The sequence below is a fragment of the Lactuca serriola genome, chromosome 2 (assembly GCF_051521515.1).
Source record: "Lactuca serriola cultivar US96UC23 chromosome 2, Lser_US96UC23_V15, whole genome shotgun sequence".
NCBI classification, from domain to species: Eukaryota; Viridiplantae; Streptophyta; class Magnoliopsida; order Asterales; family Asteraceae; genus Lactuca; species Lactuca serriola.
This window is the reverse complement of record NC_136409.1, coordinates 54,170,001-54,183,910: the sequence shown is the minus strand read 5'-3', so window position 1 is coordinate 54,183,910 and position 13,910 is coordinate 54,170,001. Positions and strand designations below refer to the sequence as shown.

Below are 13,910 nucleotides of genomic sequence, written 5' to 3'. Positions count from 1 at the left end.
ATCTATCAGCTCATTCATTCGTTCCTAGATTGTTAAGATTTTTTATGGTTATAAAATATTTTTCAACTAATTAATATAAAATAATGAAATTTTTATAAAATACAATAACTTTAGGCACATTAATCTTTAGTTAGTTGAGCAACCAAGTCTTCAGATCCAACAAGTCAAACTACAGTACAAGTCAAAACAGTACTCTGTTTTTTTTACCTTCTCTTTTTTTTTTAATTTTTTAATTAACAAAAAACTCTTCAATTTGCCCATTCTTCTCACACATGGTTACAACTGAATATCTTCCAGGCTCTAAATAGCTAAATACAGGGTAAATTTAAGTTTTTAGGTTTGTAGTATTTAAGTCTTAAGTCTGTATTTAGTAAAATTTTGTATGGTAATAGTAATAACCAATTTAAGGGGAGTGAAATTTGGAATCCTCATTTAATGCACAGGGGTGCTGGCCATTAACTCTCTCTCTCTCTCTCTCTCTCTCTCTCTCTCTCTCCTCCTCCTCTCTCCTCTCTCTCTCTCTCTCTCTCTCTCTCTCTCTCTCTCTCTCTCTCTCTCTCTCTCTCTCTCTCTCTCTCTCTCTCTCTCTCTCTCTCTCTCTCTCTCTCTCTCTCTCTCTCTCTCTCTCTCTCTCTCTCTCTCTCTCTCTCTCTCTCTCTCTCTCTCTCTCTCTCTCTAGTTTTCAGTTACAATAGAATAAGACAGTTCATATGACATAACACTCACAAAGATGAATCAATCTCGCATTCCATAACCTTCAAGCTCTCCATTTTCTTTAACCCTAGGCAAAGAATATATATTATTATATATGTGTATATATATACAGAGAACAAGATTCATTCACCATCTTTGTTTTCTTCCTCGAAAGATGACAAAAAGAACATCTTCTTTGTAGTTTTCTCTATAAACATAGCATCTTCTTCACCTCTCTCTCTCTTTCTCTCTCATCCAAGAAGAAATTTATCGATATATGATGATTGATTATATCTGGGGTTGAATCTTTTTGGTGGGTTTATACTTTATACTCTATAGTATATGAGTTTAAAAATGAGAAGTTTAGCGACTTGCTATAGTGAACATGCAATCAAGGTTTCAGATTCGTATTGTTCTGGGAATTCAAACAATATTTACATCTCTCCAACCTTCAATCCTGCAATCCAAGATGAAGTTTCAATCCTCTACAAAGTCAAACTCTCTTCACAAAACCTTCTGTTCATCACACTCACATGGTCAACTCACAACATTGACTTCGCCTTCACAATCTCCATCAACGAACCCCATTCTAACTCTTCTAAATCCTTTTGTTTGAGAAAGATCAAAGGGTCAAAAAAGCTTGAACCTTTTGATTCAAAGATTGAACTCATTTGGGATCTCTCGAAAGCCACCTATGAAATAGGTCCTGAACCGGTCAAAGGGTACTTTCTGGCAGTTTTGGTCAACTCTGAGATGATTTCCATTGGTGAAATTGAAGATTTGGAGTTAAAAAAGCTTGTTTTCGATTACCCTTTTGCCAAATCTTCATTGGTGTCTCGTAGTGAGAGGTTTTATGGGAACGCTGAGTATTCAACGAGGGCGAAGTTTTTTGAAACGGGGACATGGCATGATATAACGATCACATGCATAGCAGATGATCGAAGAGCTAGAAATTCATTGAGTTTGTGTGTTTCTATCGACAGAAAGAATGTCATTCAAGTGAAGCGATTAAGATGGAATTTTCGTGGTAATCAAACGATGTTTTTGGATGGAAATCTTGTGGATTTGATGTGGGATGTTCATGGGTGGTTCTTTGATTCAGATTCCAATATGAAATCAAGAAAAAAAGGTGGGATTTTCTTGTTTAGACCAAGAAGTGGATTTGATAGCAGATTGTGGTTCGAAGAGAAGAACTTGGAGAAAGAACAAGAAAAAGTTGGTGCTTCTTTGTTGATTTATGCTTGTAAGAATCCAGATTGATATGAAGTTTTTGTTATTAATTAACACTTACAGTATGAATTTTCAGTGTCAATCGTTAATCATACAAGTTTTAAAACGTTGATTTTACTGGAAATTCATACAGTTACTGATTATTTTTTATCGGAACGTTTTTTTCCGTTCAAAAATATTTTTTTTTATGGATTTTAATCTTGTGTGAAGATGAAACAAGTGGTTAGATGTGTTGTTTAATTTGTTTTTTTCTTTGATGTGATTAATATTAATTGTGTTACCTTAAATACATGAGTATTTAATGTGATGATTTAGAATTTGATCTTCTAATTGTTTAGCTATTTTATTTTATTATGTTTCTTTTTTGGTACAACGTAATGGGGCCTTAGACTTTTCAATAAGTCCATATTATAATATAATCAAACTTCCATACACGAAAATCTTTTTTCTTGCATTCTTCCCATTTGTCTATTTTGATTTGTCTATTTTGTGGATAATTTAATTTAACTTTGCACTCACTTTATGTTTAAGATATTATCCATATTAATAGTTAAAATCAATCGGTGAGAAACCAGGTTACCCTCTTTGAGCTTTGTGAAAATAATAATATTGTGATTAAATCCTCAATTAAAGCTTTAAAATGGTACTACTTAACTTACCATCTTCATCATCGTTTTTATCGTTAAATGTTTCGATCTCAATCTTAATTGAGAAATTAAATATCATCCTACTTTTTGTTTTTACTTTTCTTTCTACCTATTTAAAATGATGACAAATGTACAAATTCAAAATCTTAATCAAATTTAAATTATATTTAATGACATTTGTCACCATCTAAAATAGGTAGGAGGATATTAGAAACAAAAAATAGGAGGCTATTTAATTTCTCATCTTAATTTTAAAATCCTAAAAATTAAAAACCATTCTTGTTATATTATCTTAAGATATTGACTATGATTTTAAAATCTTTACCAAATCTGATCCTATCTTTTTTGTTTTTATTAATATAAAGTCTTTGCCTAAAACAATTCATTCATACAATTTGAAATTGAACACACATACATGTCGAAAGCGACAAAAATTCTCACTATTACAATTTTATCCGTTCATCTTGAGTTAGACAAAACATGATGATATATAATATATCATGATGATATATATGATCTTACGTTTAAGTTATATATAATCACGATTATCTTGTTTCTTTTTGTATTTTTGATACTTTCTACTTATTTTAGTGGTTTTTAGCAAAAGTAATTATGATTCTTTATTAAAAAGTTAAAGTTAATTTCACTATTAATGTCTTAATCCATTTCAAGTTATAATAACAATTATACATACAAAATATTTCAAAAACAATAATAATAATATTTCAGTTGCTAGGATCTTTTGTTATTACGATTACGAATTCAAACTCTTATCAAAAGTAAAACGATTTTACGAGATCATGATTTTACCAACTTTGATTTTTATTATTATTTCAATTTAAGGGAACATTACAACGTTTAATAAAAGATTCATATTAAAGTACAATTTTTTTTTTCGTGAAAAAGATTCTATGCTTAAAGGACATATTTGTTGGTTATTAGTTTCACAAATAAATTAATACAATTTGTTCAATATTTAATTTGTATAAGAAAACTGATAAACAATTTTCTCATGGACCCCTTTCGTACGTGAGCAGTGGATCGTGGAACATCAACGGTTTACGATTTAACGTTGTAACAAACGTTGGGCTCTTACTGTATTAACAGATTTATTTATTTTGGGAACAATTTAATTTTATCAACTAGTAAAAAACAAAAAAAAAATTGACAAAACAATCAATCAGAAGCTTATGAGAAGTATTTTTCAGGCATTGAATCTTTCACCATTTTTAGCTAAATTTCTAAACCGATCGGTAACATATTGCTTATGAATAGGTAATGAGTGTAGAATCTTGTGTCATTTTCTTTTAGCAACGAAATTACGTGAATGAGTGAAATTTTAGAGTTAGTTTACATGTACAAGCTATCAATGCATAAGGTACAAATTACCACATCATAATAGCTTTTGTTCGAGACAAAACGAATTTTATACTTTTTGTGAGGATGAACAAGAACTAAGAAAAGGTTTTCTTTTTCTTCTTGAAGGGATGATTCCATTCTCCATAAGAATTAAAAGGAAAGAAAGGCATCGATACTTTGTTATCATGTACAACCATTATTGCACAACGTACAATTTCACCTAAGATTCAATTTCTATAACTAGCAAAAGAAAAAAACATTTTTTATGTTAAAAAGTGTGGAAAACCCCCGATCTATGGGGAAATTATCTAATAAAAGCCAACATTTTTTTGAATTCTTTCAATATGTATTTCTACATGGAAAAAAGCTAGGCTTTTAGACTACTAAAATGAGAGCTAATTTTATATGGATAAATAGTACAAAGGAAATTATGTTTCATATTTTTTTTTTTCAAACTTGACATTGTGTTTTTCAATTTTTTTACAATTCTGATAACTTAACCGATAAACCCGGTTACCTACTGACGTGACATGATAACGTGTTAGTTTTGATGACGTGACATGTTGACATTACATTCTAACGTATCAAAATTGAATTTTATTTCCACAAAAGACACTAATTTTTCATTTTTTTTTCCGATTTTTGACATTAAGTTTAATTTTTTTTGTTTCAGTTTTGATACTCTGTTTTTTTTCCCAAATCGAACATCATTTTTTTTATTTTGTTCAGTTTTAACCATTTTCCATTTGAAACAGTATAAATATTTTTTTTAATTACATTTTAAACCCTATAAATACATTTTTCGTTTAAAATCCACATTTTCATTTAATACAAGGTGTTTTTTTTTTATTTTACATTCAAAGTATAATGTATAAATACACATTAGTTATATCCTGACAATCAAACTAACCATAAGATTCGAATAAGATGTAAAAATTCACGGGTTGCAAACTTGACATCTGAGCCTTGATAGACTACACGCCTCTAAACCTCCAAACTCATTTTAAAGTTACGTATTTAATATAAAATACAGCTTTTATATAACTAATGCATATTTATAAATAGAATTATGGTTTGAATGTAATAAAAAAAACACTTGTACTTATACAAAAATATGTTTTTTAAATAAAAAAAATTATACTATATGATTTAAAATATTTATACTGTTTCAAATGGAAAATTGTCAACACTTAACAAAATTGGAAAAATGATGTTTGATTTGGAACAAAAAAACAGAGTGTCAAAACTGAAAGAAAAAATTACACTTAGTGTCAAAATAAAAAAAAAAAAAAAAAAAAAAAAAAACTTAGGGCTCGTTTGTGTTTTAGAAAAAAGACTTTTTGGGCTCTTTCATCTGCCGACGGGTAGACATTTACCCAAAAGATTGTTTGTTTTCTGGAAGACAAAATAGCCCGAAAAGCCTTTTTCATCACTTTTCCGGAAAGACCTAATAATACCTCTTCTAATCGTGGAATACATTTGTCGCCTCCATCGCCCCCATCCGATCTTTCCCCTTTCACGAGTGCATCTTCCCGCACCAGCGATCTCTCCACAGCAACCAATACCTCCGGTGGACGTCGGACTCGCTCAGCCTCCACCGCTCCACGTCGCCGTCGCCGTCGCCGTTGGCTCATCAGGTATCGTTCCGTCTCTCTTCATCCTTCTGTTCTTGGATCTTCTTTTATGCGACTCTTCTGTCTTCTGCCACTGATGAATTGTCCAAGTAGCGCTTAGGAATGTTCAAAAACATCTAGATTGAACGATTACACAGTTTCTTTGGATGCTTTTTTAGATTTGACCTTAACCTTCAATTGTGACGTGCTCAAACCTGAAAAACCTACCCACCCAATAAGTATTGATTGTGGTCTGTGGATGTATAAAGACAACAAGAAAGCTTCATTGTCTAATTTGTTGACAATTAAAAACCTCAATGTTTTTGATTTCTCAAATACCTTCCAGTTTTCCTACCTTGATGTTTTAAAATCAATCTTAAAATCAAAATGTGATTAATTGTTAAGAATTTTGAGAAACTCTGAAAACCCATTTGATTTGATGGAAATAATGGGAGGTTCATTAGGTGATCACGTGATGAAAGAGTTTTGAAGGTTACAGAATATGATCAATTCCCATAACAATGAGACTTGACTGCATTAAAATGTTGTACTCTATGCTTGAAAATGAGTATATTTGATGTCATCAAAGAATGCATTGTTAATGTTGTTGATTTTGTTACATGCTTCTAGTGTATTGCTTTTATTCAATTTTGTCTCTTGATCAACATCATGTTATTTGTCATCAACTTTAGATTCATTTGCATCAAATGCTTCTATTTTATATTGTTTGTCTAACATGTTGTAATCCATAAATATGAATCATAAAGTTTTTTATTTTTAGTTTTTTAAGTCGATTCTTTCATGGACTTAATTTATAAAGTTATTATATATAGTTTGTCTAAATGGGAGACAAACTACAATGGTCGAACGAGCAAGTAAAATGTTTATTAGATACATGTATCGAAGAGGCCAATAGAATTGGTAGAAAGGGAGGAAGCATGTACAAGGAGTCTTGGGTTATGTTAGGGAAAGCTCTAAAAGAAAAGTTTGACATGGATACTTCACAAAATCAATTGAAAAATGCTTTTGATAATCTAAAAGCTAAATATGTAGGGTGGAAATATTTGAGAAACAAGTCAGGGAATTTATACAATGCTCAAACAAATTCATTTGCCTTAGTGAACACAGAATGGGAAGAATTCAAGAAGGTGTGTCTATATAATTTTATTTTTTTAGTTTATGTCCAATCTTAATAATGATGTCAAAATACTTATAATTACTATTAATCTTGGTTTAGGGTCATCCAAAGGCGGGATCATTGAGGACACACCCACTGCCTTATCCCAACCTTTGTGCAGCTTTGTTTGATGGAAGTAGTGCCAGCGGTAGCATTAAATGGACCTCTACTCAAACTACACCCGCAGATACATCATCTTCTTCTCATCGTGTCCAAAGACTTATGATTGATGACAACCCTTTTAATGGCCTAGAAGATGATGATGATGATGATGATGCTTCCAATGACACTAGTGCTCGAGCTCCTAGTAATAAAGCTCATGGTGGTGCTACTTATAGGCCCGATAAAAGGGCTAAAACCACTGATGCTTCTACTGATAGGCCCGATAAAAGGGCTAAAACCACTGATGCTTCTACTGATAGGCCTGATAAAGGGGCTAAAACTAGTGATGCTTCTACTGATAGGACCGATAGAGATAAAGCCTCTAAAACCTCTGTTAGTCTTGATGAGTTGAGTCTTGATATGCAAAAAGCTCTGCAACATTTGGTGAATAGCAAGGAAGGGCCAACAGTAGAAGAATGTTATGAGAGGTTGAAACTAGTTGGATTAGACCCAATGGATCCTATATTTTTGGCAGCCTTTCACCTTTTTGGAATGTCCATGAATATGAGAGAGGCATGGATGACACTGCCACCGATACCTGAGGTCTTAAAAGGGTGGATAAAGATGACTGGCACCACATTAGGGATGTTTAAGTAGTCTTTATGCTTATGTTTTTTCTTTTACTTTGAACAATTATGTGTTTCTTGAACTTATGTTTGACATTATGTTTTTTGCTATCATTTGAATGATTGTGTACTTATTTGACACAAATATTGCTAGTATTGAGATTATATGCTTATTTGAAACAAAATGTGTGCTTTGAATATGATACAAATGCTTATGTTTTTTGCTTTAGCATATTGGGATTTAACAAGTGTTGTGGATTAACAGGTTCACAATGGATTACGATAAAAACTTGCGCCTCCTAATTGTTATGAATTTGTATCTTCGCTTTTTTTGGAGAAGAGGTTTGAAAAGAATGCGAGATAATACCTCAAAAACGTCTGGGCATCAATTCACATTAGAGTTATTACAAGGAACTAATAACCGATGCATTAAGCTCTTATGTATGTCATGTGGTTCTTATGTTCGGCTTTGCACACATTTTAGAGTAAAAAATTGGTTAAAGAATAGTAAACATATATCGGTTGAAGAGAATATGGCGATGTTCTTGATGATGATCGGTCACAATCAACGTTATGTAATCATCAAACGTAGATTTCAACACTCAAAACAAACGATTCATAAGTATTTTTACGAAGTATTGGATAAAATGATGGTGTTCGCAAATGAAATAATAGTACCAACTTCCTTTAATCCAAATCCAAACGTTCCGGGACATAATAGGAGGTTACGAAGGATTTTTAAAGGAGCGGTTGGTGCACTTGATGGAACTTTGGTACATGCTATTGTCCCTCTCGACAAACAACATTTGTATAGAGGAAGGGGAAAAGGCGACTGTTATCAAAATGTATTGGCAATATGCGACTTCAATATAATTTTTACATTTGTCGTGGCTGGTTGGGAAGGGATAGCACATGATTCAAGAATATTATCCGAAGCTTTAACAGATTGAGATGCACCATTTCCATTTCCACCGCCAGGTTTTTTACATTTTCATTTTAATATTTCTACTTTTTTTTAAAAAAATTAATTATTTCCTTATATTTACAGATAAGTATTATCTTTCTGATGCTGCGTATACACACACCCGAGGATTTATGGCTCCTTATCGTAATGTGCGATATTGGCTTGGAGATTTTCATCGAAGACGTGCATTAACCAACAAGGAAAAATTTAATCACTCACATGCAAAACTTCGAAATGTCGTTGAACGTGCTTTTGGTCTCTTGAAAGCACGTTTCCCAATATTGAAGAGAATGGCTCCATTTCCATTGGTTACACAAAGAAACATCGTCATTGCATGTTTTGCACTTCATAATTATATAATAAAAGAGGGATTAAGTGATGAGTATTTTTCTCAATATAATCAAGTCGATGTATCACTTCAAAGCAACAATGTACGAGATGATGATGATGAGGAGGAGGAGGAGGATGACGTGGATGAGGTACAACCACACGGAAGTGCAAGAGACCGGGAATACATGGTTCATCTACGAGATCAAATTGCTGACCAGTTAATGCGAAATGTAGAATGAATGATTTCATAAAAATATGTTAGTTTTGTGAATTTAGTTTTAATATTGCATCAAAACAATCCTTTATGTTTTTAAAAATATCAACTTTAATAAGTAAGCTGCCTTCCGGTTTGAATCGAAATATATATAGTTTATCTAATGTTTAAAAAATATTATATGTTTGAAACCGTATGAAATTGTTATTGGCAAAGTTTAAGTCAAATATAATTTTTAATAGATTAGTAATGTATGAGATGCTGAGTTTTTAGCATTTGAGCTTTGGTTGTTTCAACATTAGTTTCAAAGATCGGTTTTGTTGTTGAACAATGGAAATTAATGCAAATCGGGTGGCAACGTGTAAGTATACAATTTTTATTAAGAAAAAATCTAATGTGTATTTTTATGTTGCTTTTCATATTATCTAATATTTTCTTACGAAATACTATAAATCTATTAAATTGTTGGTAAATATTATTAAATTGATAAGTTTTTCAATTTATTAAAAACCAACATGAATTATCCGTATTTTAATATGAGAAAAAAAATATGGTTAATTGATCTCCTTTATTACAAGATCTCTTAAGTTTTAGTTCATTCTAATTAAAAAACAAACGATCTTTTTGCATTAAGACTTTTTGTATGAATACATAAAAAAAGACTTTTAGTCCACATCTTCTTCCGCAGACATGGAAAAAGACAAAAGACATTTGACCACTTTCAAAACAAACACCAGCTTAGTGTCTTTTGTAGAAAAAAAATCAATTTTGATACGTCCGCATGTCATGTCAGCATACCACGTCATCAAAACCGACACGTCATTATGTCACGTCAGCAGGTAACCGAGTTGATCGGTCAAGTTGTCAGAATTATAAAAGATTGAAAAACACAGTGTCAATTTTGTGACAAAAAAAAAAACAATGTCAAATTAAAATTTTAGTGTAAACTTAGTCTTTTATGCTATTTACACAATTTTATATTTATTTCACTAAAGGATTTCATTTATCGAATTTTCAAATAATGATGAAAACAAATTGATAAAATCAAAATAGGAAAATCACCACAACATATTAGTCAATTTTATATATATTTTCTTCGAAATATTTATATACATAAATGTATATGCATAGCTATAAATTACATGTTTTGGATGTCATAAAGTAATTCTTTTTAATGAGTTATTTTTTAAATATCCGTATTTTATTACCGCTGCACTAAATTAATTTGTACATAAATATTATAAGACGCATTGATAAGATGTCCTTTTCTTATAATGTCAATGGATAAACACAATGTCCATATCTACGCTATTTCTTTGTCCAGCTTTATTGAGAAATCGAAAATTATATCACCATTTGGAATTAAATGATGTATTTAAACTGTTCGGAATATAAAATAGTAGTTGACCCATAAACAAGGGGATGGATCTATAAGTATTTTGAGACAACGATGGATCATCCGTTACAAATTCCATTTTGAACATGAAGTTCCAACCAACACAAGATACTTCCTATAATGTCCTACTTTGTACCAATTTTATTTTACATATATTCGATAAAACGGTTAAAGATTGGATAAAAAAGATAAGATAATAAGGTCGAGATTCAAAATGAATGGTAGAGTGATAAGCTCATATCAAGATTGATGTGGATAAGTCAACAATGAACAATGCAATCTCTAAAAACACATACACCATAAGAGGTATTTGATTATTAAGTACCTACAATCCTGCATGTTTGATCTTCGTTCCAAAGATGAGAATTTATAAGATGGGAATTTATAAGTAAGGTCTCTTGTTGAAGTCTATATAATATTTAACTTCTTCTCAATTTACCTTTTTCATATTGTGTCGGATAAACTATTGATTGAAATGTTTATGGAAATTAACAATGTTGAAAGTTTACCCTATTAAAAATACCCAAACGATAGATGTTATACCATATCATACCATAGTTTTGATTTACCATGTCATTTTCCCTTACCTTACAAAAGGGTAGGTGTCATATGACACCTTACCACACACCAAATACACCTCAAAACACATCAAACACACCTTAAAACATAGGCCAACATGTGGTGGCCTTACCATAGGCCCAGGGTCGGTTCAAACGTATATGGGGCCCGAGGCGAAAACAAAAAAAAATGTCCGTCAAAGACAAATATAATAAAGATTCAGAATATATATATATATATATATATATATATATATATATATATATATATATATCATTTATTCTTCACCATAGACATGTTCAATTAGTAATAACAAACAAACCAAATTGTTTATCTTTTGAGCTAATTTGAGTTTGAACAAACTTTAGGGCTTAAAAATCAATTAGGTAATAATTTATATATATATATATATATATATATATATATATATATATATATATATATATATATATATATGTATACACTACATAGCCCAAAAAATTTGGGCCCTCTGGAGACGTGGACCCTGGGCGGTCGCCCAGGTTGCACACCGTCTGGACCAGGCCCTAGGCAGTTGTCCGGGTTGTCGTCTGGATCGGCCCTGACCGTAGCCCCTTTCCCCATTTGATGTTGTGTTCACCGCACTACCACGGTCACACGTCACTACCGTTGGTAAATATATAGCAAATACAATAACTAATGCCATTTAGTTGTTTGCTCTTATATTAATCGGTTTTAGTGATTTAGAGAAGGGAAAATGACAATGTAGCACATTAAAATTTCGTCATTTGTCTAATTTGGTCACTAAAGTTTTTTTTTTATATTAGACCACTAAACTCGTATTTGACCTGTCAATTAAGTCATTTTTGTCAAACTTAACCGATTACCAGGTCACAAAATTAATGTGGCATTTAATAATTAATTTGTCTTTATTATTTGTTAGCCACGTCATTAATATAGCGGTCTCCACCTATCCTTCTTGTTTACCCCATCTCCATCTCTGTTTTTCTTTCACTAACTTTAAAATCTCATTTCCCATGATCTCTTCTCTGATTGCTCTGTAAACGAGTTCTCTGATATCCTAAGCTCGAATAGTTTCTTAAACTCGCCAAGTGTTCAAGGAATTTCCCCAGAGAGATTGTTTCTTTGAAGCTTCAGAACACTCAAACTGGTTAGATTCCAAATCTCTTCTGGTATCCCACTAGAAAGCTTGTTCTGATCAACCTTGCTAATTCCAAAGGAATAAAACCGGAGAAACTGTTATTAGTTAAATTGGACCCCACAAGAGGCGAAATCAAACCTAAGAATCGATTGTGAGAAATATTAACAATGGTGAGATTCTTCAAGAGACAGATTGTTTCAGGAAGAGGACTTTCCAAAAAATTATTATAAAGACTAAGAAGCGAAAGCTCTGAAAGATACCCAAATGTATTTGAAAGTGATCCTGAAAGCTTGTTATCACCCAACGATAATGTTTGAAGCTTTCTATAGTAACCCAAACTCAATGGAACCCGACCCAATAAATCTTTTTGCCTCAACTGAAGAAAACCCAGATTCTTGAGCTTCCCAATTATACCCGGAATCTGACCCATGAAATGATTCCCAAAAAAATCAATTCACTTAACATCGAGCAATTCATTAACTCGATTGGAATGTTTCCCGACATATGCTTATTGTAAAGATATAATACACTTAGCTTTTGAAATTTCCCTATTTAAATCGGAATTTCACCTATAATCATGTTCCCAAACAAATAAAAATTCACCAAATTACACAAGTTTCTGATTTCAGAAGTTAAACTACCTGAAAAACTATTATTGTTAAGTAAAAGATTAGTGAGGTTCTTTAGATTGTGGATCCTAGATGGTATTTCATTTCCAAAGTTATTACCATAAATGTCCACCACTTCGACTGAAGAACAGTTTAGACCAGAAAAGAGAACAGTTTAGACCAGAAAAGGGAAGTCACCAGAAAGATGGTTGTCGGAGATAAACAAATGGCGTAAATTCGAATCCCCCAAGCAAAGTGGGAACCCACCAGTGAAAGAATTGGTAGACAAAACTAAAGCTTCGAGGTTACCATTTTCAAAATCGAAACGGGTAATGTTTCCTAAAAGATTATTACTTGAAAGATCAAGATTCTGGAGCTCTAGAAGTCGAAGTAGCTCCGGTGGGATTTTGCCTATCAATCGGTTTCCATAAAAGTTCAAGTATTTCAAGGTGGAAAGGTTAGAAACTTGAGGAATGGAGCCTAAGAGGGTGTTGTTTGCTAAATTCAAGATTTTGGGGGACTAATGTTGTCTAATTCAAGAAGTAATTCGCTTCCATTAAATGATGTGGTTACCAAATAATATAGATAAATTAATTATTAAATGCCACATTAGCTTTGTGCCCTGGTAGCTGGTTAATTTTGACAAAAAGGGCTTAATTGACAGGTCAAATACGAGTTTAGTGGTCTAATGCGCAAGAAAATTACTTTAGTGACCAAATCGGACAAATGACGAAACTTTAATATGCTACAGTGTCATTTTCCCATTTAGAGAACAATATTCATATCAACCTACAATAAAAACCTCCTATAGTGCCTTGGTAGCTGGTTAATTTTGACAGAAAGGGCTTAATTGACAGGTCAAATACGAGTTTAGTGGTCTAATGCGCAAGAAAATTACTTTAGTGACCAAATCGGACAAATGACGAAACTTTAATATGCTACAGTGTCATTTTCCCATTTAGAGAACAATATTCGTATCAACCTACAATAAAAACCTCCTACAGTCAAAGTTAATGTAGACTTATTTATCTTTTTTTTAATCGGAAAATCTAATATACTTCTAAACTAACACTCAATTTCACATATGTCTAAGGCAGGGCTTGAGCCATGGACATCAAAGAGGGACGACAATAGTGGCGAATCTAGAAACAAAAACCAGTGGTTCCTTATGTAAATAAAACTAAAATAGGTAGGTCTTTTAGCAAAAATAAGATAGGTCCTACATTATATATATATATATATATATATATAT

At 31.9% G+C, this 13,910-nt stretch overlaps 2 protein-coding genes and 1 pseudogene across 2 annotated transcripts; 2 read left to right on the top strand and 1 right to left on the bottom strand.

The window, feature by feature from the left end:
* Positions 1 to 1,047: 1,047 nt before the first annotated feature.
* Positions 1,048 to 1,953, top strand: LOC145089230 (uncharacterized). Its single transcript, XM_079027696.1, has one exon. It carries the CDS (start codon positions 1,048 to 1,050, stop codon positions 1,951 to 1,953), a length of 906 nt encoding a protein of 301 aa, XP_078883822.1.
* Positions 1,954 to 7,980: 6,027 nt separating this feature from the next.
* On the top strand, positions 7,981 to 8,980 carry LOC145089229 (uncharacterized). The gene is made up of 2 exons (XM_079027695.1): positions 7,981 to 8,341; positions 8,496 to 8,980. The coding sequence occupies exons 1-2, from the start codon at positions 7,981 to 7,983 to the stop codon at positions 8,978 to 8,980; spliced, it is 846 nt and encodes a 281-aa protein (XP_078883821.1).
* Positions 8,981 to 12,060: 3,080 nt separating this feature from the next.
* The window catches only part of LOC145089228 (uncharacterized), a 21,226-nt pseudogene continuing 19,376 nt past the window's right edge, over positions 12,061 to 13,910 (bottom strand).

Coding starts and splice junctions, on each gene's coding strand:
- LOC145089229 (XM_079027695.1), top strand. CDS start 7,981: ATGGCGATGTTCTTGATGATGATCGGTCACAATCAACGTTATGTAATC. Junction 8,342..8,495: donor TTTTACATTTGTCGTGGCTG/GTTGGGAAGGGA, acceptor TTATATTTACAG/ATAAGTATTATCTTTCTGAT.
- LOC145089230 (XM_079027696.1), top strand. CDS start 1,048: ATGAGAAGTTTAGCGACTTGCTATAGTGAACATGCAATCAAGGTTTCA.